Source organism: Mauremys mutica, chromosome 2, assembly GCF_020497125.1.
Source record: "Mauremys mutica isolate MM-2020 ecotype Southern chromosome 2, ASM2049712v1, whole genome shotgun sequence".
Lineage (NCBI taxonomy): Eukaryota > Metazoa > Chordata > Testudines > Geoemydidae > Mauremys > Mauremys mutica.
Genome location: NC_059073.1, coordinates 238,726,421 through 238,747,851, shown reverse-complemented (window position 1 = coordinate 238,747,851; position 21,431 = coordinate 238,726,421). Strand labels below are relative to the sequence as shown.

Below are 21,431 nucleotides of genomic sequence, written 5' to 3'. Positions count from 1 at the left end.
AACTGGGACTTAGGCATCTAAGTCTGGGGTTTCGGTGCCTAAGTTCCTTTGTGGATCTGGGCCAAAGTGCATATCCTTATCAATGCTATTCACTGTTTGAAATTCATTAACTGTCTGTGTCCTGGTAGACACCTCCTTGTACCACCTCCTCTTCCCTTCTAATAGACACTTCACTTTGGGGTTCTGTACCAGGATTCCCACAAGATTTAGCCTGTGTCACATTTTGCAAATTGGAAATTATTTTTTGCCACTACATAAAAAAACCTTTTCATTATTAGGGCAGCTTCAATGTGGCTACTTATTTGAGTTCTAGTAAATCATGATCTCTTTTCTTTCTATCATCAATAAACATGTTTCAATACTGATAGCTTTTAGCAGATCTTTTTGTTAAAATATTAACTGCCACTTAAAATAAAGGCCCTAGAGCCTTCACTGGTGTAAACTGGCATAGCTCCATCAATGACAGGAAAGAGGGAAACCCAGCAAAGCACAGAATCTAACAAAAGCAGAAGTTTCTGTGGTATGCAGAAGATAAATGGGGAAATGTTTACCACAAAATTTAGTTCCACAGGTGCAGACTAAATTAGATAGATAGGAAAAATATATTAACATTTAAGCTGCTGAAATTTTGAATATCACAGAAACCCTGTTTTTCAGCCTTTCAGTATTTACAAGCTGTACATGCAAAATGAGTGTGGAGATTTGGAAAAAACCCTCTTTATATTTTTGTGTATCATTAATTACGTTAAGCTTGTTAGAATTTCCATGCAAACTATATTATGTAAAATGTACTGATCTTCAAGTCATATATTTGAATTAAAACATATTTATGTTTTACTGCTAAGGTATTTTAAGGAGAATATCATTTAAAAAAAATTCTAGATGTAAGTATTTATAAACACGTCTGTTAACTTTGTTGCTATATTTATTATTACATTTAATATTACTATAAAATGCTATATTTGTACATAGCATCTTCTAAATTGAAGGATGGTAGGATATTGTTAGTGTGGAGCTTACATTCTTCATTCCGATAAACTTCTGCTGCAAAGTTGCATCATTAACTCATTTTTCCAGGAAAGGTTTGACTCACTTGTCTATACAAATATAGTAAGCCTTAGCATGTGGCACTTGTGGAGAAATATTGGCAGTAACTTTAATTTGTCTGTCTCTCTCTCTCTTGCTCTCTCTTTTTCAGATGCTCTCTAAATCCATTGAACAGCTAAAACAGCCTGGCAATCATCTAGAAGAAGCTGAAGAAGAGCTTCATGGAGATCATGCTATGCAGGAAGAAAGAGCTCCCTCTAGTGGTAACAGCATTAGGGATGACAGCTGCAGCATTTGTGTGGATGACAGAATAGGACAGCATGTGGGGGCTGTGAAAGTGAAAGAGGAGCCACTGGACACTGATGACGATAATCAAACCCAGCAAATGGAATCTGGGCAGCAGGCTGCTTTTATGCAACAGGTAATAGGCAAAGATTTAGCTCCAGGATTTGTAATTAAAATTATTATTTGAACATCAAATGCATTTTTAGGGCTTGAATAAGAGATTGACTGTCTTTTGATTCATGGATCTAGCTAATTTCATTTTAGTGTTCAGAGAATCTAACAAAGGTGGGTGCATTTGTGTGCACTCTTAAAACATAGTGATGCTCATTTTAAAGGCCACTAATTGAGAAAATACCTGCTGCACTCAATTATTCTACATGTCAGTGCATAATACATAGAACTTGTTTTCACTCTAGACTCTATCACATGAGTTAGTTCCAGGGAAGTAGAACTCAGTTTAACTAATTTGTTGAGATCAGTAGTTGCTGGAGACCAGAACTGATCAATGAAACATTCTTTCTCTGTTTTTGAATTCTTCTGATGTCTTGACTTTTTCCTTTCACCTATATGTATATAATGCATCATACTGTAGTCTTGAACACTGTTAAGAGTAGGTTTGTTTTCTCCATTAGGCAGATACAGGTAGCAGTACCAGGGGTCCTAGATTTGTGTATAGAGTATGATTATGGAGATATTGGGAGTGCAAAGTGGATGTAAACATACAAGGCAAGGCTCTATTTAAAAGGTTTTTCTTTTTGCACTTCTTAGTGTATTTTTCATTTTTCCCTTTTTGATTGTTATCTACAACAGCATGATCAAATGAAGCAGATTCAAATATTGGCAAGGAATGATATGCAACATTGTGTTCCAATCAGATATTAGGGTATATCTGTAATTGTAGGAAAAAAAACCCCACAGAACTATCATCTTTTAGCCAATATTTTTTAATAAAGACTAATCATATAATGTTGTATAACCTTTACCATTAGGGTCTCACTGAAATGCTAAATTAATGACAGTGTATGTAAGACACCAATGTGGCAAAAGGTCATTTAAATTGGTAAAAAGTATTTTAACAATTGCTAAATGATAAATGCACTTATACAGACTGTACTTTCAGAACACTGGTGTCCTTTTTCCCTATAAAATCAGAACAACTCTGAATGCAATAGAAGGCACTGTTTATTTAAGTCAGTACTTTGTCAGGTCCCTGCTGTTCTCCTGCAGAAAAGTGATTCTGTGGGGGTGAACAGGAAATGCCTTATGGAAACAGGAAGTCCAAGTGATTCATGTACTGAGGAATGTAAGGGGGTGGGGGGAAGGAATGGAGGGATGGATAGTGTTTTACTCTGTTTTTAAAGGGCACTCTATGAATTGATTTATTGTCAAAGAAAATAACAAAGCGAGTAGGGAAATTGTTAAGGAAGCTTTCCAGTGAAACATTTCCTTCATATTCCCTTTTGATATGTTTACCTTGTTTTATAGGTTTACTTTTGTTAAGCTAGTTAAAGATTCATTGTATTAAGATCTCTTTAATATGGATAATCCAAAACTGACTTGGAGTCCTTGTCAGTTTTTTTTTCCTATTAAAAATATTTATATTTCTAAAGCTAAGGTATTTTAAGGTGCAGTATCCTGTTTCAAAAGAGATAGCTGTTTTGCCAAATGTAGAAATTGTTCTAATATATGTTATTAGTATGTGTTGTTTACATTTTGCTCTAATATTATAAAAGTCCCTTATAAAATGTTGCAACTTCTAAAGATACATTATCCTTTTCCTTAAAAAGTCTCCAAACAAATTAAATGACTTAAATAGTTGCTGTAAAAGAAAGGCCTCCTGAAACATTAACATCACCTTTGATAGGAAAGACTTGCTAACTGACAATATATGTTATTTGCTTAAATATATTTCCCTCCCCCTGCCCCCAAATGCAAAGGGGGAAAATAACATGCACATTCAACATAATGAAGCATATAAAGATGGAAATATGTATTTTCCCATTCTGTATATATTTCATTTCCTACCAAGCCTAATTTCAGCCTCACCAAAAAGGGATAGTGAATCTTTTAAAATACATTTTATTTACAGAGGAACTTGCAAATGAGAAGACTTTTGTACAATATCGTTTCAAAGACGTGTAACAAATAACAAAAGATATTTTTATAGTGTAATTCAGGAGAGTTACCTCAGTAAAGCCAGTGGACTTTAATTCTATTCAAATTTGATAGCCCCTGAATTGAATCAAGAAACTACCTGGAACCAGTGAAAAGGAAAACTGGGTTAAATAACCATATTTCTAATTGATAAATGTCTCTTACATTTTAAATCTACTGTATTTATTATAATCTACACCTGTGGAGGTGATCTCTTGTTTTGTGTTGTAAATATATTCTGTTTGTATGTTCCCTTTCTTGCCTTCTGATATAAGTCTATTTCTTTCTCAAATAAAGTTTTTTTTAAAAAGATCCCCTTTCATATATCTGGCTTTGTGTAAAGTTGATAATTTTAGTTGGTGCTCTGTTTTTTGTATAACCAAATCTGCTGGCTATGCATTGTTGAAAAAATCCATTAAAGCTTTTAGGAGCAAGATTTTTTATTACACTATTTTTACAATGATTACACAAAGTCTATTTTGGTCTGTTATATGATCCTACATCAGCCATTATAAACTGTAAAACAAATGGAAGTAATGTCTATGCATGCTCATTTTCCCATCATGGCATTTGTCTTGGACATGTGATCATCAATGGTACCATACAGAACAAATAAAGTACAGATAAACCCAAATTTTCTGACCCCTGATTAGCCAATGTGTGGGCTGTTTGAAAATCATTTCCATTCCTATTTCCAAAATGCATATATAACCTAAAATCTGTTGATCTGAAACTGATGAAAGTTTTGGATGTCTCTTGAAACCTTGGTTAAAACAAAGTTTACCTATAAATACAAATCTGGAGAGAGAACTTCAGACTAATTAGAGGGTGGTTTTCAGCATTGATTAGGAAAAGCACTGTAAGCATGTGCTTAAAGTTAAGCATATGCTTAAGTGCTTTGCTAAATGGTGGGTGATGCTTTCCTGAGTTGGACCCTAACTTTGCTTTAACTTTTACAAAGGTAAATATCATTCCAATAGACATAACGACTTTCATTGTTAGTAGTCTCTGAAATTTTTCTACAAAAAAATGTGTGAAGGGCAAATAAAGGACCCAGAAAACAGATATTGAAAAGGTGGCCTGGCAGAATGATTAGCCATCTTCTCTAACTCTGCAATGGTTAGGCTCTTAACTCTTTCACTTCCAGTGGTTTTTGTACTAAAATAAATGGTTTCAGGTAAAATAAATAGATATGAATAAACATGTTTCCATAAATACAGTTTTTCATTACAGTTAATTGTATGAGCATTACTTTTCCCTGTTATGAGTGATATACTCAAAATACTTACTAGCTAAAAAGAATAATGGGAAAAGGCGTAATTTGCAAAAGTTAAATAAGTTAATTAGCATTAACCATACTGCTGTAACAACTTAGCATATCGATCACCCATATATAAATTGAAGTCTTTAAGTAGTTAATACTGCTGACAACATTTTTTTGAAATGAGGCCTGTTGTTTTAATAAACATGTCAGAATAGCAGTTTAAAACATTTTCCATCTATAACCCAAGAGCTTATTTTACAGCATTTATTTTCTGAGTGTAGCTAAAAGATTCCTTTATTTGCCAATTTCCAAGCAAGTTGCAATGAAACAAAAGTCATAAATAAATACTGCATGTAATTTTTTTGGGAGGTAAGGTGTCTCTTCTTTGGAAAATAAGCACCTATGCTTTCCTGTTGTCAAAAATAAAGCCTGTATATGTAGCAATTTGTGACCAATCATTCTAAATTAGTAAAATTGCTTCATATAACTTATGTACTCTGAGAAAACAAACCCTATTAAGCCATACACTGCTGTTATACAGTTATTGTTCCTTTAATCTCTGTTCATCATTTGGTGTTAACAAAATAGTATTAAAAGTTGAATCTCTGAGCAGAGCAGAAGTAATCTGGGCAGTGCTGACACATATCTCTACCATTCAGAAATTCATTCATGCACCTTCATCATTACCATATCATCTTCAGGATCGCTAAGATTTACTCTTTGTATCGATCCTGAGCAATACAGCTGTACCCAGTTTTTATTTCACTGGCATTCTGAGGTAAATTTTTTTATGAACATTAGTCCCAAAATGCCAGGCTATGAACGCCCCACAATTTGCAGCCAGAATTATTTAGAAAATTAACTTTGCTGTATTATGTTCAGTCCAAGTAGCAGCCTGTCCTACTTATCCATTTAAAGGATGTTGTTTGCTTTTCATTTATTTGTTTACTTTCTGATTTCCTTATGCAATTCCCATCATCTGGATGGCAGAGCTTTGTCAGTACCTCATTTGCTTGCTGGAGGATCATAGTTTTGAGCATTATACTGTACACTGAAGTCCTCAGGCAAAAGGGAAGTTCACCATGGGTAAAATTATCCTCTTATTTATTCTGGTACAATCCCATTGATTGTAATAGGCTTGCGTCGGTATATTTGATGGAACTTGTCCCTTTCATCTTCAGTATAATCAGCCCAACTTGATTTTTATTTTGTTTTTTATTCTAACTCTGTCAGATCTAAATGCATAGCCAAGGTAGAGTATACCGGTCTGCATTTTGCCCAGTAGCTCTACAGTGTTCCTACCTGTGCCGCTCTATCTTTATGCCATATGTTTATAGAGCGTATATTTATTTTTAGCCCTATTTTCTGGCATTTATGGTATACTTCAATTCTTAGGAGCTGCATCTGTTTTCTGTTCTATATCATAAAATCGAATGGTTCTTATACTTCTAAAAATACAGTACAATGCAAGGGCCAGTTTATTATCTATGACACAGTAGTGCCTAGAGCGCCAGTTAAGCTCAGAACCCCATTGTGCTGGGTGCTGTGCAAGTTAATGAGATGCCCTACTTGAGAGGGGATGGGACGCGTGTGGAACCAAGCACCACCTATAATGGCAAACTCTAGCCATAAATCAGAGCAGGAAGATGTGCCTGTCACAATGATGTGTGCAGACACAGTTAACAATGCTAAGATTTAAGTGTTGTTACTGGGTTTCAGAGTCAACACACTAATAACAGTCAAAGGGGGGCAGTCCACAGCTCCTAAGACCAAATGCTCATTTACCCCACATGGAGTGTGAAGAAAGAGCTTTTCACGGAGGCTCTATGAAGGGCTGGGGAATAATCTTCCACAATCAAGTGACTGGCTTGGCGCATAGCAGCTCTTCACAGGCTCCCAGTCCCAGGCCAGTTGTTTTATCCCTGTGAATCCACTTTGCACTGAATCTCCTCATCACTCCGCAGCCACACCACCAGAAAGCCCTGCAAGAAAGGTCCCCCTCCATAGTCTCCACTTGCACAGTGTAACCACACTTATTTTGGTCCATTTAGAGCCTTCTATGCCTTTTGCAAGGGACAGCATTTTGGCCTTAGAGACGTGGCACTGCCGTTCTTGTTCAGAATAATATTGTCACAAGACGGGATGGAGGCCTAATTCTGTTTCTGAATGTATTTAGAATTCTAGAGAAAATGTTGTGTCACCAGAAGAGTGTAGGTACAAAACTCCAGTGCATACCAGCTCAACTCAATGCCTTCAGCAATGATGAGCTTACTCTTCTTTCTAGGCCAGCTCCTTAAGTCTGCGTCGCACAAGATCCAGGAAGCGGGGAGGCTGGCATTACACTAATCTTCTGACCCTTCAATCCTGGGAGCAGTTCAGCCTCTGGTGCTACTTAGAGCAGCTCAAAGCTGCTCTGAATACTGTAAGCTAGTAATGGCCCCTAGGGCCCATTATGCGTCCAGGGGTTGGAGGAGTGTAGGGCATTCCGAGCACGTCTTCAGAACTCCCCTGCACCATGAGGGGGAGCTAGAGCAGGGATGTTTTGGTTACACGTCTGACAGCACAGTTGGGCCATTGTCAGTCTCCTGAAATGACACAACTTGTGTGCTGCAGTGACTCCCAGTGCTTGTTCTTAATGTTATCATTTAAAATGGGTGTTTTCAGGATGAGATTCCATCAGACTCTGAGCAAAGCTGAAAGGGTGAGCTTCCTCACACTGCTCTGCAATAAACCTCAGACCTGGCTAGGAGGGACCTCTTCTAGGGCCTCTTCAGGCCTGTTCAGCCTTTACCTAGCCCCTCCTCTGCTGAGAATGCCTGTAAGGTTGACAGTTAACATTAATTATGCTGCTGAGTTCTTTATTTATCTGGCCACCCATCTCTTAGCAACCAGGCTGATTCTGCCTACTCATTTCACAGATGCCACCAAACAGCAGCCAGCAAGACCATCTTTTGGATACTATCAGGCTTGGTCCATGGCTGAAACAGTGGTTTAGACATGAAAGGCTCCTTATCCCATCAGCAGTCCCTCTAAACCTCCTCTTTTGTTCAAGATGGTTACTTTCGGTCTTCTAGAATTTTATCTAATATTCTCTTATAGTTCTTCTACTCTCTTATCTGGATCGTTTCCTTTGGTCTCATAAAATGGAAAAATGCTCAAGTTTTATCTCTTGTGGAGTAGGGTGATGGATTGTCTTATGGACATTTTTAAATGTGCTGAATTCCTGACCATACCCTTATATCTTCAATGCAATTTCTTTTGTATTTTTGATAGAAGAAGAAAATAACACTAAATATGATCTATATTCATCACCACCTTGCTCATTCCATGTACACTTCACTTCATCAAATAGTTCAGATCTATTCATTTCTAGGGAAGAATTTGCACTGTATGTCCTTAAGGCAGGGGTGGGCAAGCTTTTTGGTTCGAGGGCCACATCTGGATATGGAAATTGTATGGCGGGCCATGAATGCTCATGAAATTGGGAGTTGGGGTACAGGAGGGGGTGATGGCTTCGACTGGGGGTGTGGGCTCTGGGGTGGGGTTGGGGATGAGGGGTTGGGGGTGCAGGAAGGTGCTTCGGGCTGGGACCAAGGGGTTCAGAGGGTGGGAGGGGGATCAGGGCTGGGGCAAGGGCACAAGAGGGGCTCGGGTGCAGGCTCCGGGCGATGCTTACCTCAAGCAGCTCCCAGAAGCAGTGGCATGTCCTCTCTCCAGCTCCTATGCGGAGGCACAGGCAGGCAGTTCTGCGCGTCTTCCCATCTGCAAGCACCGCCCCTGCAGCTCCCATTGGCCATGGTTGCCAGCTAATGGGAGCTGTGGGGGAGTGTGTGGAGCTCCCCTGGCTGCCCCTAAGCATAGGAGGCAGAGGGGAAGACATGCTGCTGCTTCCAGGAGCCAAGCGGAGCCCCAGCATGTGTGGAGTAGGACAAGCTCCTGACCCTACTCCCCAGCTGGAGCTCGAGGGCTGTATTAAAATGTCTGAAGGGCTGGATGTGGTCCCCGGGCTATAGTTTGCCTACCTCTGCCGTAAGGCAAGCGATTTGGACTATAACAACTTGCACAAACCCTTTGCTAACAGAAATGTCCTTTGTGCCCCATGAAGGACACTCTAAGTTTTCATTATAGGCTTTTTTTTATAGTTCTAGCGATTTTCTTTGCACAGAGAGCCTTGAAAACCAATGCAAAGCAAGTATTAGGATTGAAAGGAAGAGCAGTGGAACACCATTTCTGCAGCAGAAGGAGATGGTGAATACTGCACACTACACCACCACACACTTTATGTAAAATAAACTTGTTAAATTTGAGAGAGATCCCACAGAATCATCCCTTGGGTGTGTGATGAAGGTGGACTGGAATCAGTTACATTTGGATTTAAGGGCAGGAAAATACTGTTTTGCAGCCTGCCCAAAAGGACTCTGCATCTTGTAACTTTCAGCCCTCTCTGGGACTGCGCCAGTTGCTGCTCATGATCTCTCTAGTTATGTGCCCATATGGTCTCCCACCTTTATAGTATTTGATTCCGCTTGCATATTGAGAAACAATGATGTCTCTTTTACTCCAACATTTCAAAGAAATAACTTTGTTAGTTTAGTTATTTCACTTTAGAGAGATGGGGGAGTGGGGTGTACGAGAAAGTTTTGTCAAAGAAGTAAGTTTTGTATCTTGCTCTCAATGCACTGAGGCCAGTGCTCATTCTCATCTCATCTGGCAGTGAATTCCACAGTCTAGATGCTGCTCCAGTGAAAGTTCTGTCTTCTGCACTCTCAAACTTCCCCCTGTTGACTGGCAGTTTCACTATTCCAATGGAACGTAGCTGTATAGCAGGTTATCATCCTGGGGAAAGCACAATTGCTCAGGTAGCTAGGTCCAGTTCGCAAAGGACTTTCAGTATCAGAACAAAGAGCGTGAACTGGACTTTTTTCTATGGGATGCCAGAGCTATGGGGTGATGCATTCATACATCTTGTGTTGCTAAGCAGACAGATTGCTGCATTTTGTTCATACATGGATGATTTCAGAATTTATGGTTTCAATCCTAGATTTGAATTGCAATAATCAATCCTAGAAGTCATGGATAGGTGGATCACTGTAGCAAGGTCTGAATCTGATAGGATGAGGTGAAATCTTCTGGCCAGTCACAGATGGAAATAGGCATCTGATTCTTTTTCTTACTTCCTTGGCTATATGGGCATCCAGTGACACTGGACAAGGCTGTGCACCAATTTAGCAGGACAGTGACATCAATAGAGGGCCATATTACAGAGGAGGCAAGTTCTTTGAAGCCCTTCTGTCTTCCTGACCTTAGCCCCTCAACTTTTACTGGGTTCAGCTCTAGCCAGCTGCTCTTAATCCAGGTGCTGATTTCAGCTGGGGATTGAGAAATCTGGGTGTCTGTGTTCTTAACATCAGATGTACTTGTAGAGGTAGTTGATATCAATGTACTGTTGATACTTCAACCCATGTTGTCTCACCCACTGCAGCAATATTTTGGTATAGATGTTGAATAATATCGATGAGAGACTGAAGTTTGTAGGACTCTGCAGGTAAGGGCTCTGGACTCAGTCTGAGATGAAGGACACAAGCCATTTTGGGCTGATTCTATTCAATCTGCAGGAGGAACAGGAGTTTTTGTTGATCAACAGCATCAAATGCTTCAGAGGGGTCAAGAAGCATGAGTATAGCTGTACTTCACATATCTATGCAAGGAGAAGGCCATCCACCAGAACAAGTGATGGGGCCTGATATTTATCTGAGAGGGATTCAAGACACTAGCAGATGACAGGTATGCCTGGAGATTATTTTTTTTTGGTAGCTTATCAAGCAGCAGGTGTTCACTCCCAAGCTAGCTACCCAGCCCGCCATCGGAGAAGACCCACTCCCCATCCGACCATGCACACCACAGCCAGAGGCCATAGTACGACCCATCTTCCACCATTGCTACAAAGAGAGGTCACAAGACAACCACCTACCACAACTACTGCTGCTGCTGTGAGGAACAGCTGTCAGGTAGGGGAGTCTTCTGGAGGAGCTTTTGGGGGAAATGTGGTGGGTCAAAGAAGTTTTTGGCTAGGGGAATAGGGATGGATGATTTGAATTGGGAAGAGTGTTCTCAGGCCAAAGGATTGATAAGATTTTGAGAGGGAAAACCATAGAGAATATCACAGACCAAAGGAGAGAGGTTTTGAAGGAACTTCTTTTTTAAATATTGGCTGCAGTACTAAATTGCACTCTCCTGCACAGTTACCTACAGGCGGGAGATAAAACAGCAAGGAAACTCCACAAAATGTTCTTCAAACTGTCCCTTTGGATGATTGTGGGGCTTCACTGTGGAACTGGCTTAGTGTTCCTCAGAGAAAGCAGCATGAGTTCCTCAGAGTTATGGTGATAAAGAGCACAATACTTACAGGAAAATTTGCTTTCTAACCATGAACTTTATCAGAATAAAGAGAACAATCTTATCCCTAAAGCTATTATGTGCTTCCCTCTGCTTCACTGAAGTGCTTCTGCCTAGAAACTTCCCCAGCCCACCCCTTTCTGGCTTCCTGCTATGGTTTTAGTGGAACAGTTCATATATCCTCACAAGTCCCCAGCTGTATCAGACCCACCCCAGTGTTCCTTGAGCCTTCTGCCTTCTCACTGCATGGTCATTGGAAGGCATGTGCTGTTGCACAAAGGAAACCCTCTTTAGAAGGGTTACAAGCATAGAACCCTAGTTATTGCTGCTTCACGCAGCATTAATTTAGGTACCAGGTACCTGAGTAGATAAGTATGACTTCTGTGGGAAGGTAAACTGAGGACAACAGCACCTGCTGCCATCTCCAAGCCCACCCATAAGTTCTTCAGGAAAATTCTCATGTTGCACTCCCTTAGGAAATTCTGTGTGAAGAAAGGGATGGGACAGAGGAAGATGGCACAGGAACAGCACCCTCCACCTTTTCTAGCCCGGTCTGCATCCCCTCTTGTCCAAGTGGATGGCAGATTTTGTCCCTTTGGACTTACTGATTTGTAGCACCTCTGCCCCTTCCTCATAACCTCACTGCTTCAATGGGAAGTTCTGAAATAGATAAAGACTGAGGATCTTGAGTTTTACCTACTATATGTAACAGTTTAGAGAACTATTTATCACGGCTGGTTTTTTAAAAAGTACAATTTTGTGGGGGTTTTTTTTGTATTTTTTCTGTTTCCCCCCAAAAATATTATTATTTGGACCAGCTCTATAGCAGGTTGAATAAATAAAACACGGATTTTCACTGAGTTGTTTCAGGGAGTCAGTTCATGAAACTCACGAAATTTTGTTTTAAAAAGTTTAAATTCAAAAAATTTCTACCAACTATACTATTTATGGCTACCTAGCATGACACCCAAATTGATTGTTGCATTTCTATTCTTTGTGACTCCTTCAATGATGTTAGATTTATTGTTAAACAAGAATTTTCCTGGTCTAGTAACTGAGATTATAATCACTAAGCACAGGATTAAAGAAGTAGAGAAAAAAACTATCTTCTGTTCTAGTCTCTATATTTGTTATATCTAAATCTCAATTTAACAATTTGAGTGCATATTATAATAACCAGAGGCAGAGCCAAGAGTATCAATCTCCTGTCATCTCTGTTTTACCATTTATGAAATACAAATTTACACTATTATTTTTCCAGCTGGAAGACTGTACCCTGATTTCATTGTATCATTATCAATTATTAAGTCTAACACTTTAATACAGTGCCCATCCTGAAATCTAAACCTCTTCAAATATCTGCTGAGGCTATGACCAACTGCTACAGAAACACATTTACGTTTAAAATCTTAGCAAAAATACACCATAAATACTTAACCAAAAAGATATTGGGCACATTTTTCTTCTTGTTTCATTAAAATTATTTTAAAAGACAGGTATTGATGTGCCAAGTAGGATTTTCCCAGAGTTTTAATCCTCTTTATGTTAAAAACACTTTATAATTTGGAGAATATCATATATGGGAAATGGTCTACCTCTCATCAGTCACTGACATTTCTAGGAGATGACTAGACATTTAAACCACAGTGACAATCATTCATTAATAGTTCCTTCCATTCCCGTTTTCAGTCTTGGCCCTTTGATGCAAAAAACTGCACCAGTGATCTAATCTGACATCCTCATCTATTTAAAACCTATTCCTAGATATTAGTTCCAAACTAGCATTCTAGATGGTGCTAATGACAGTGCCAACCAAAACCAAGAGTGACAAATTCCACCCAAGTGCAGTTCATCTGGATATATGAAGCTGTAGATAAATGTGCTGTATCCTTCAGACAAAGTGTCATAAAATACAAAATTTAAGTTCTCATCATTACTAAAAGTATGAAAAGTATCTTTCAGTTCTGAAGTATTGGATTAGGATAAAATGCTGAGCTCTGGATTAGGATAAAATGCTGTCAGAAATGTGTTAGAACCTTGATTTTAGGCGATACCTGAAATTTTCCTTGACTTTAGTGTGGTGATTTCTTTTTTCTTTAACCTGTTTTCATCTTAAATCTTAATGAACATTCCTGAGTTTTCACATACTCTTAGCAGTTTGAGCTGCACCTTTAAAAATAAATAACTGACTTAACATTTGAGGACAATGACCAAAGACAGGGAACTTGCAGAAGATGCTGCTATTCTCACTTTAACATTATTTTTGTGAGCATCGGGCACTTCTAAAATGGTTACACTTTTCCCCCAACCGTTGTTATATAAAAGATTTACTGTTACAGTTTGTGTGTGGCCAGGCAATGGCATATGGAAAACATGTTTCCTGCTATTTAATTTAATTACTCCAATCACGTGCCAGCCTCGGGCATGTCATTCTGGACCTCTGAGGCTCTTTGTCTGTCAAAGAGATGGACAATATCTTGGCTTTGTTTAGCTGCTCTGGAGGCTGCAGATAAAACCACTGAAATACTGACTGTTTGTTTAACCAAAACTTTGCATTTTTTACCATTTGGCTTTGATTTTTTGTTTTACAAAAAAGATGACATTTTGGCCTTCGTGAGCTGAAAAGGAAATAGTAAGGATATGAAGAAGAACTGTCACTTTTGGAGGATTAATATACAAAAAAAGAATACTCTAGTTTCCTGGTCAGAAATAAGCTTTGTTAGCAGAAACTTAAAACATGTATCATTGTGTTATTTCAGACTTGGCTTTTAGTGTGGGGCAGCTGGAAAAGTCCTATGTATAACTGTTCCATCATAATGCATTTAGTTCTTGTCTGACATGTTTTGATGGGTGCAGGTTTCAGTTTTTCTTTTAAAAGATGAAATTATAAAAGCAAAACTAAGCGTGACTGCATTGCAAGTCATAACACAAGTAGCCTGATAAGGGCTAACTTTATAAAACGCCTTTAGTAATTTAGAAGTTATATGAAATACGTGTAACACAAACTTTAACAAAAATCTGTGTGGTAAATCCTAGAATTTGGTAAAGTGACATTTACAATGCTGAACATTTATAAGCCCCAATTCAGGAAAGCACTTAAGAGTGCTTAACTTTAAGCATCTGCTTAAGTTCCATTAGCTTCAGCGGGATCTAAGCACATGCTTCAGTGCTATCCTGAATGGGTGCTTTCTTGAATTTACATAGATGGTAAATGCTTTCTTGAATTTACATAGATGGTAAATGCTATTAAGTGATATTTAAGACTGGAAAATCACTTGTAATACATACCTGAGCCTTTGGGACCTATATCTTTCATGACAGAGAATAAAGAAAGCAAATTTTCACAGTGTCAGTTCCATGAAACATCTTTAATCAAGGTGAATTCCTTGATTTAAGAAACTACTATATGTGGAAAGCCTTTTTATTTTACATTTTTTCAGACCTGAACGAGTTAAGTGTGACTGAGGACAACAGTTAGTAGCTTTGTAGTCAGTTTAAGTTACAGGCTGACACCACTTCCCACAATATTAACAGGTGTTTCTCTTTGTTTTCCATTTACCTAGAAACACACATTAATGCACTGTTAAACCATGTCATTGCAAATAGAACATTATAGAGGTACTATGCTGACAACTGTGCATAGGTGTGTACATTTACCTAGACATTGATCTAGCGACTGTGTGTGGGGAAAAGTGCGCAAGCAGACAGGAGTCCTGTACAAAATAATATGTGATGGTAATCTGCATTACTTTGTTGTGGTGTAATGATGTGGAGCTTGAGCTTGATTCAGTAAAATGAAACCAATGAAGTGATTCAAGGAGAGAGGTGATGCAACTGGAGCTTGGGGAGAGAGACAGCAGAGACGATTGCCTTTGCAGCGTCATATTGGAAAGAATAGGTGGTGGGAAAGAGGCGAGGCAGAGAGGTCAGACAGGAAAGGCTTACATTAATCAAGTCAAGAGATGACATATCTGCAAGCAATAGGTCAGAGATGTGGTTGTGCTTTCGGGCATATCCGGGGAGTCCCTGCTGTGTTTTGTTTTTGTTTTTTGAACTGGAAACAAGGGACCTTCTTGGGGACAAGTGACAGATATTCAGGGCCTGATTTTCAAAACTCCTGCAACTCCAGACCATTTGAAAATAAAGTGCCTACATTTGAACTACTAATTTGCATGCACAAGTACCATAACTGCATATGCAAGTCAGGCACTTGCACAATGGTTTGCCTATGCAGTTGTGGTAACTGTATAAATAGGGATGGAATTGTCTTTGAGTACATCTTTGCACATGGTTTTATATGCCTGACTTCTCAAAAATCTGGCCATCAGTGTATTACACTGCTCTCATATTCAATATTTAACCTATTTAGAAATTACAATATATGTTCACTTGTATTTAATGGTCTGTGTAGTATGCCTGTGTTTTAAAATGTATCTCTAATCCATCTATTAGCTAGCCGGATTATTCATACTAAAAGCAAGTTAAATAATTCTTTTTGATTTAGTAATCTGAACTAGACATATTTCATGTTGCATACCAGACTGTTATGCAGTCACACCCTGTTTCAAGTCCTGGCCCTCCATTATGTGGTAATACAGGTTATGTAAGTCCCCTATTGTTGCTTAAATCAGTGTCCCACAAACCAATTTATTCTGAGCATCATGGCTTGCTGCAGAAAGGGATTTGCATGGAAGCAGCCCTCCCCTTAAACTGCCTCCCTTGCTTCTCATTCTAGTGTAACCTACTGTTTCAGCATTTCTTGTACCCCTCTAATGGCTGGGTAACCATAGATGAGACTGTGCTACTTCTGCAAGCTAATAGAGGCACTCCTGTAGCTTAGGTGGCAGAGACGTCTGCCTTTAGTGCTGATGGTCTAGGGTTCATTCCCCACTGAAAACCTATGCTAGTAATGGCTTCTTAGACTAAGTTGCAGAAAGTACTGTAGACATAAAAATAAATAGTAGCTTTGGTCTTTCTCCCTCTTCCTGCTTGTTCACCACAGGCCAATTACCTCATCATCTCTCCTAATGGCTCTAAATCAAAAGGCCCGAGACTCCAAAGTGGTTTTTTTAAGGATGTGAAGCACCTTGTAAATTGTTGGAAACCTGCCTTCCCCATCAGTCTTTAGAGGCACTGGGCATGTTCAGCATTTTCTTAACATCTCCTAGTTCCTGGGGAGGAGCCATGGACTCCACCTCCAGCAAGGAGGAGAAGTTGGTTGGCTGCATGAACACTATGAATCTTAGTGATGGTATTTTCACTCACCTAGACACTCCCTTCATAACTGTAGGGAGAACCTCACAAATTTAGTCAGTTCTGCACCACGGAGCCACTACGATTGCTACATGACTCAAAAACAGTAAATAACACATTACCACATTCATGCTATTGTCAGACAGATATGCCTTAAAGAGACACATGCCAGAACCCTTAACTTGCTGGACAACCTTCATTCAACCTTCATTCATCATTGCACCAATTCTGCTCCTTTAGTTCTATCAGTTGGTGATGTCATATATTTGCTGTAGTTCTGATGAAGGATTGGGAATACTTATTCAGAAGCTGAATTCATTCCATACAGGACTTAATTCTGCTACACCAGTGTAAGTCCACGGTCGTTACCTTGCACACCAGTGTGACAGCAGAATTTGGCCCATACAGGATCAGCTTCAAATGTCTGTTAACTTCAGCTCTTATTTAAGTAGTCCTGGGTGGATGGTGAGGTGATTTTGTCATGACTTTGGGCTAGATTTTTGAGCTATAAGTAGTAAGCACAGACAATCTATTACTTTTGAAACTATTGGTGAATATTATCCACATTTTGGGCCTCTTGTGGTTTGGGGTTTTTTTTGCGCTGTTTGTGAACATTCTCACAACTGGATATTATTTTTTAAAACACTAGCATGTGGCATCCTACACATATAAGGGTATTTATTCTTTACTCTATGTTATTCTGTTTCTAAAGTTACAGCCATCTAAGCAGGGAACAGAATCAATATCAGGTGATTTACGTGGACAATTATATGCCAAAGAACAATAAACAAGCCACTAGTTCTCAAATGTTATTAAAGTTCTCTCTCATATTTAGTCTAAACAAACGTAATTTGTTTTCAGAGTTTAGTTTCTTCTGTAAAAATTTTATTGTGTGTTTTGCTTTAAGCAGAATGGCTGGGAGGGTTGCTTTTCTTTCTTTGAGTTCCTACAATTTTTATTTTTTAATGCAATATGATTGAACCTCCCTTTGAAGATTGTTTATGGAGAGCAAACAGATCTCCACCCTGTTTGTGGCTCACCACAACCTTGAGGAAGGTTAGCTGGAGAACACTAAAATAAAATGGTCATGGGAAGCCGCAAATCTTCAGACTTGGAATCTGTTGGCGTGTATTTCTGTGAAAATGTCCTCTGAGTGTGTTTGTGCATGTAGTACATATAATAAGGACAAAGTCCGTGCTCATTTATACTGTGTCAGCACATGGTGAGGTTTTGTGCAGTGCCTGATAGACCTAGCCCAAGGGGAAGGAGGCTAAGGTAGCTTTAAGCCACCTTTGTATCCTCTCAATTCTGCACTGCTGTGGGGGCCCAATGTAACCTATGTTATGTAGCTCAAGCCAAAACCACCTATAGGGGTAGCACCACGTATAATCACTGTAGTGAAGTCTTTTATAAGCCTGATCCCTCCCACTCCTGGCCCATCCCCTGTAGCCAATGGCACCATTGGTTTGTGGAGGGGGCATTTTAAGACTCGATGGCTCTTTTACTCAGTTCCTTGTGCTGAAGGAGTTCTGTTCTGGCTGGACCTGGGACCATGGTTGAAGGGAATATCCCTCCCAGAAAAACTCACTAAATTCAGTGGAGTTACTCCAATATTCCCCCCCTGTACTGGACATGAGAGCCGAACTTAGGTCACTCAATACAATAGCTCACTCTGAAGAAGACTCAGTGAAAAATAAATACATCCAGATTTTTACGGCACTGAATATGAAAACAAAGCATTTATAACAACAAACATATTAGAGGATTAAGAAAACTTTCCACATATACAGTAGTTACCATTTACAAGTTGACTTTTACCAAGAATTACAAAGCACTGCAAGAGACAACTGTGGTAATGGTCAGGAAATACTAATTTTAATGGTTTTTCTGTAGCTGTGGTCTTCCACCTATGTTGCATTCATGATTTTCACCTTCTTTTGTTCCTAAGCACTCCTCTGTAAAGCAGCAGCATATTCCATTCACAACTTTCAGTTATCCTCAATGGGATACTTGAAGTCAATGCGCTTTGGATCAGGCCCTGAATGGGCAAGTAACTTTCTCCAAAATTATCACCAATCAAGCTATTGAGAATAATTAGTATAGTTTCTTACCACAAGCACTGGATCTGAACCAGTGTTAGTATTTTGAGCTTCTGCCACTGGTACTGGGATGAACATCATTGTGACAGGTCCTTCCCACCGCAACCTCTGTGACCCAAACCCTCATTTAGTACAATCTGCCATGTTCCAGGATTTTGAGCACCCCAAGTTCTGTTACAGGTTGTAGCATGCATAAGTGAGTGGGAGATAGGCAGTGGTGGTAAACTGAGCTTCAGATCTGACTTTGGACCCAAAGTTTATCAGTGAAGTAGGGAAGGAAGGAGTTTGCTGTCTGTGATAAAGATGCCAAGGAACACAGCTTAACTGCCTAACTTTTCAGAGAATCATACCTGAGGAGATCTTCTCTTTCCTGCCTTTTTTTCCCTCCAGTATCATGAAGAATTCAGTTTACACCAACCTGGGGAAACAGGTTCTAGACCAAATTCAACTGACATGATTGAACCAAATTCAGGTCCCATTCAGAGCAGACTTCCGTTGCATGTATTCAGAGTTTATAAATCTGTATCTCACCTATGGCAGTGACAGTGGTGTTCTTTCCTAAAGCAGAAACTTGTACCATGGTTGCTGGTAGCATTTGGATGATAAGCTATGTCACTGAGGTCAACAATAATTGCAACAGAGGATGTGAGAGGTCATAGGGGAAAAAAATAGCTGTAAAAAGAAAGGGGCCTGAGGAGAAAGCATAAGCAAATTTAACAAAGGAACGTAGCAGTAGACCCCACAAAGTATAGTTTGAAATTTTCTGGAGAGCAGCATTCTAAGCATTTTGGGAAAGAGAAAAAAGTACAGGTTTCAGAGTGGTAGCTATGTTAGTCTGTATCAGCAAAAACAATGACGAGCCCTTGTGGCACCTTGGAGACTAACAAATTTATTTGGGCATAAGCTTTCGTGGGCTAAAACCCACTTCATCAGATGCATGGAGTGGAAAATACAGAGGCAGGTATAAATACACAGCACATAAAAAGATGGGAGTTGCCTTACCAAGTGGGGGGTCAGAAAAAACTATATGAAGCAAACCCTGTGAAATGTTACACCTTCAGTACAATCCCTTTCTAGCAGCTGATCATGTTACTAAAATTATAATAACTAGTTTTGCACACTTGAGGTAGCAAGATGAAAGATTTATAGTTTGCACTGGATGTAATGGTATGAGAGGAATTTGTTGCCAAATGGGGCTGTGATTTGAATAAGGCGCCTTTGGTTTGGTTGGTGTGTTTGTTCTGTGGCTAGAGTTCACTAAAAAGTCTTTTGATGTGATGGCCAACGATAACTATCTGGGGAGAGGGAGAAATCTAAATCCTCCATGTTTTAGAAAAAGAACAGATTGAAATACTTGGGTATGTAGAAAAAAAATAGGACAACAGATTCCATGATGCTGTGAAGTAGATCAATTCATAGGTGCTTATGTGATTTATCACCTTAAAAAAAGATTTATTGACACCAGATCATGGTAGTTAAAGAACTAACTGGACCTGTTTTTTTAGACAAGGCTGCTTGAGAAGTGGGGACAATAAGTTTGGAACAGAGTCCTGAGCTTCAGAAACAACACTGCTGGTTTGGCTTAGTTTCCAATATTGTTGCCTACTTTTAAATCCTTTCAGCAGGACCTCACTCCATTCTGATGACCAGTGAGAATTCCTGTGGAGTAGATTAACCCAACATTTCTCCAACTGCCTAGTCTGGTTTCAAAGTGAATTTTTAGCATTAGAATATGAACTGAAACAAAATATTTAATATAATCATGAATCGAGGCTGCAATTCCACATATTGTAGCTTTAAAAGTACCTTGAACTCTATGGCATAACTGAAATAAGACTTACAGTTCTTAGAAAGACCTGACATTTCTGCTCTAACCTAGAGCTGTATCTTTGAACTTTAACTGTGACTCTTGACTTGCCTGTGAGAATGGAGTTATCCATGTAACATCTTATCCTGTAAATCATTTGCTTAATGGACTCCCCCATTTGGGCTCTTTTTTTATTGCTGGGGATGAGTCTTCAGGAAGAATGTGTCTGTATTCCCTCTCTCTCGCTTGGCATTCTGTCTACTTCTTTGACACTCCTCCTGACATTGAGAAACTCCTTTGCACGTCATATCTAGCTTGAATTCTTGCAAAGCATAGACCATTCACAGACTCTGGTTGAAAGTCTAGGCATCAATGTGCATGTCTTTTTAGGGATGGGAGACAGACAAGTCAAAAGCTTATTGCTATTTAGCATTGAATGAATGAGATCAAATGATTCTGTAGCTGTCCTTTACTTTCACTTGATTTCACCAACAAAAGATATCAAGTGCCTGCTCTGATTCAAAAGTTTAAAGCAAACGAGAAATATGTTTTTGTAAACATTTGTGGCACATGGGGTGAATGTTTAGTACAATGCATCAGGTTTAATCCACATAATCCCCACTAGGGGACATGGCAACCGAACACTTCAAGTTATTGGTACTACATGATCAGCCCATGGGAGCAAAACAGTAAAAGTTGTTCTGGAAAATGCTATTACACTAATGGTAGTAAGGAAGGTGGTTAAGTTGGGTATTTTTTACATGGGGTGGTGGTTTAAACAAGTTTAGTTTGTTAGCCATTTCCACATGTACAAACCTCTGTACAGTCATTTTATGGTTAAGGTAAAAACCACTAATGTGTTTTAGGTACCTACTAGGGATATGCCTACATGCCTGTACGTATGTGGGTCACTTCCTAGAGGGCCCAGAATATAATGCAAATGTTATTTGCCATGCAATGAAAACACGTGTATTTACTTAATACTTCCATGTGCATCAGCTCTGTTTTATGGGTGAATAAGGCTCATATAATTAATGATGTAGGCAGAGAGGGAGGTATGGGACATGGCAGAAATTCAGAATTATTTTATACACTCTCAAGCTTACTTCATATTTCTCTGAATATT

General features: G+C 39.2%; 1 protein-coding gene across 1 annotated transcript in view; it reads left to right on the top strand.

Annotated features, from left to right (window-relative positions):
• HDAC9 (histone deacetylase 9) overlaps positions 1–21,431 on the top strand; it is a 659,352-nt gene that overhangs the window by 434,102 nt on the left and 203,819 nt on the right. Inside the window, exon 15 of the mRNA XM_045006744.1 lies at positions 1,199–1,468. Coding sequence (XP_044862679.1) covers positions 1,199–1,468 — 270 coding nt within the window. The remainder of the gene's footprint in view (positions 1–1,198; positions 1,469–21,431) is intronic.